The sequence below is a fragment of the Carlito syrichta genome, unplaced genomic scaffold, assembly GCF_000164805.1.
Source record: "Carlito syrichta isolate Samal-C Ts95f unplaced genomic scaffold, Tarsius_syrichta-2.0.1 Scaffold314799, whole genome shotgun sequence".
NCBI classification, from domain to species: domain Eukaryota; kingdom Metazoa; phylum Chordata; class Mammalia; order Primates; family Tarsiidae; genus Carlito; species Carlito syrichta.
Genome location: NW_007258895.1, coordinates 98985 through 101565, shown reverse-complemented (window position 1 = coordinate 101565; position 2581 = coordinate 98985). Strand labels below are relative to the sequence as shown.

The window sequence follows — 2581 nt, the reverse complement described above, 5'->3', positions numbered from 1 at the left end:
CTCCAGTCTGGGCGACAGAGTGAGACTCCAACTCAAAAAAAAAAAAAAGAAAAATGAGAGAGAACTATTAACTACTAAGCACAGATCCATTCCAAATTATTCAGGCCCTACAACAGTGAGTAAACAGCACCCTCTCCATTTTAAAAAATGGAGATAAAAGAGACTTAAGAGATTAATGGTGACTTGTGCAAGGTCATGTAGCTCCAGAACTTTACAATTAATGGCCCATTAACAATAATTTGCAGCTGTATTTATTGCACTCCATCTGACAGGCACTGTTCCAAGTGCTTTTACATGGTTTCTCTCATTCAATATTTACAACAACTCTATGAAGCAAAGACTTGTTTTTATTTTGCAAGTGAAAAAGCTGAAGAACAGGAAAAAGAGGCCTTCACAGCCAGTATTTAATTATTCTAATTCCGAGTTCAGGATCCTGCATAATCAGATGAGATGAATGAATCAAACAACATGGAACGTGAAGGCAATCATGGAATCCACGCTACGCCTAGAAATGGAGTCCTACGCACGAAAGCTCCCTCGGCATTCTGTAGGACCAAAATAGGCGCAGAGGTTCCGGAGCCTGCGCCGGCTGGCAGCGGAGAAGCCGGCCAAGGCGCGCCTCCATGCCAAGGAACCCAAAAACGGCTCACCTCCCGCCCGCTCTCCGCGGCCTAGTCAGCAGACGGCAGAGCGGCGGTAGGACTGACAGGGCCGTGTACCAATCACTGAAAACATGGGAGACCGAAGGAGCCAATGAGGGCTCGGGAAGCCGTGCGGCGGAAGTCACGCCCCCAAACTGTCAAGCAAAGAGCTTGGCGAAAGGGGCCCGGATCGGGGGGAGGGGGCTCCCAGCGGCCCGAAGGAGGGAAGGCCGACGGGCAAGAACAGCAGAGCGCAAGGGGGGACTTCTCACATTCAGCCGCGCTCGACCCCGCCTTGACCTAAGCGCCGCAACCCCAAGCCCGGACCAAGAAGAGGCTCGGGACTACGAGGGCGGTCCCAGCCGTCCGCGCTGGCGTCTGGGGATGCAGGCCTATCCCCAGTACCCACCCAGGCCCAGCCCGGTGGCCCGGGGCCTCACCTTGAGCTGAGAGCTGTCGGACACTGTTCACGAATTGCTCCAGGGCAGACGCCATATTTCACCCCGGGCGGCCCGAGCAGCACCGGTCGCTCGCGCGGGAAAAGGCGACCGCTCTGAGAGGAGGGGCCGCGGCGATCCACCTGAGGGCCTCGGGAGCGGCGACGTCACTTCCGCCGGCTCAAGCACCGCGAGACCTTATCTACCTGGGACCCCGTTACTATTTCCATGGAAACAGTTCCGCTACTTAGCGTAAACGGAAGTTACCTTCCTCTTCTTTCTTCCTTTTGTGTACTTGTGAAATCCCTCCCCGCGTTAGATAGGCATGGTGGCCAAAGAGGGGAGCGTGTGTTTTCTCTTTCTCTTTTTTTTTTTTTTTTTTTTTTTGTGAGTTGGAGTCTCACTCTGTCACCCAGACTGGAGTGCGGTGGCAGCTCTGGCCACCGCAGCCTCGACCTGCTGGGCTCCTAGCCACCGAGCCCGGCAAGCGTGTGTTTTCCAGTCTGTATTTTGCTAGGAACGGCCATGCGCTTTTCCACCTAGACAGATTCTTTCACGAATCACGGCCTAAGCCTGCCTCGGTGGCTCAGCCTGTAATCCCGCGCCTTTGGGAGGCTGAGGTGAGTGGATTGCCTGAGCCCGCGGGTTTGAGACCCACCTGGGCAACTTGGCGAGACCTCATCTCTACAATAAATCAAAAAATCAGCCGGGCGTGGTAGCGCGCGCCTGTAGTTCCAGCTACTCGGAAGGCTGAGACGGAAGGATCGCTGGAGCCCAGCAGGTCGAGGCTGCGGTGGCCGGGAGCAGTCACTACACTCCAGTCTGGGCGACAGAGTGAGACTCCAACTCAAAAAAAAAAAAATCACGGCCTAATCCCACGTTTTCCACGAGGTTTTTCCCGTGAGGTAGACGAACACAGACTCGAGGCAGGCAGCCTGGGTTAAGATCCCTTTTCTATCACTTAGTAGCTGTGTGACGTTGAGCAAGTTACTTGGCGATCCTATGCATTGTATTCCCCATCTGTAAAAATCTAACAATGCCTTCATCCACATAAAACCCTTAGAGCCGTGCCTGGCATATAGAACTGTATCTTCATTCAAGATGCATGTTGAATAAATCGCTTTTCCCATCTGGGATTGATCCTCCTTCACTGGACTCCGAAAGCTCTTTGTTCCTTTCATGTAGCCACTTCTACATTCACTATTACAGAAATGTGTCTCCATAGTCCATGCCATGTCCATTGCCCCTAATGGCATGGGGCTCCTTAAGGTCAAGCAGGTCTTTTACTAAGCTCAATTCTATTTCAGAGCCCGGCATAGGATTCAGTAGGGACTGAGAAAATAGACATGAATTTTATTTTATTTTATTTTTTTGAATTGGAGTCTCACTCTGTTGCCCAGGCTGGAGTGCATTGGCAACACTTAACGGCCACCGCAGCCTCTACCTACTGGGCTCAGGTGATCCTTCTGCCTCAGCCTTCCGAGTAGCTGGAACCACAAGCAT

The 2581-nt window shown here is 52.4% G+C and overlaps 1 protein-coding gene across 8 annotated transcripts in view; it reads right to left on the bottom strand.

Annotated features, from left to right (window-relative positions):
* COPS3 (COP9 signalosome subunit 3) overlaps positions 1–1253 on the bottom strand; it is a 37155-nt gene extending 35902 nt beyond the window's left edge. For 7 of the 8 annotated variants that reach the window (XM_021705898.1, XM_008071983.2, XM_008071984.2 and 4 more), the window contains exon 1: positions 1082–1253. Coding sequence is in view for 3 of the 8 variants with exons in the window: in XM_008071983.2 (XP_008070174.1) it covers positions 1082–1136 (55 nt within the window). In the remaining 5 variants the exon portion in view is untranslated. Of the gene's footprint in view, positions 1–523; positions 727–1081 lie in introns of those variants that run through there. The other variant, XM_021705893.1, reaches the window with a different exon arrangement.
* Positions 1254–2581: the final 1328 nt, after the last annotated feature.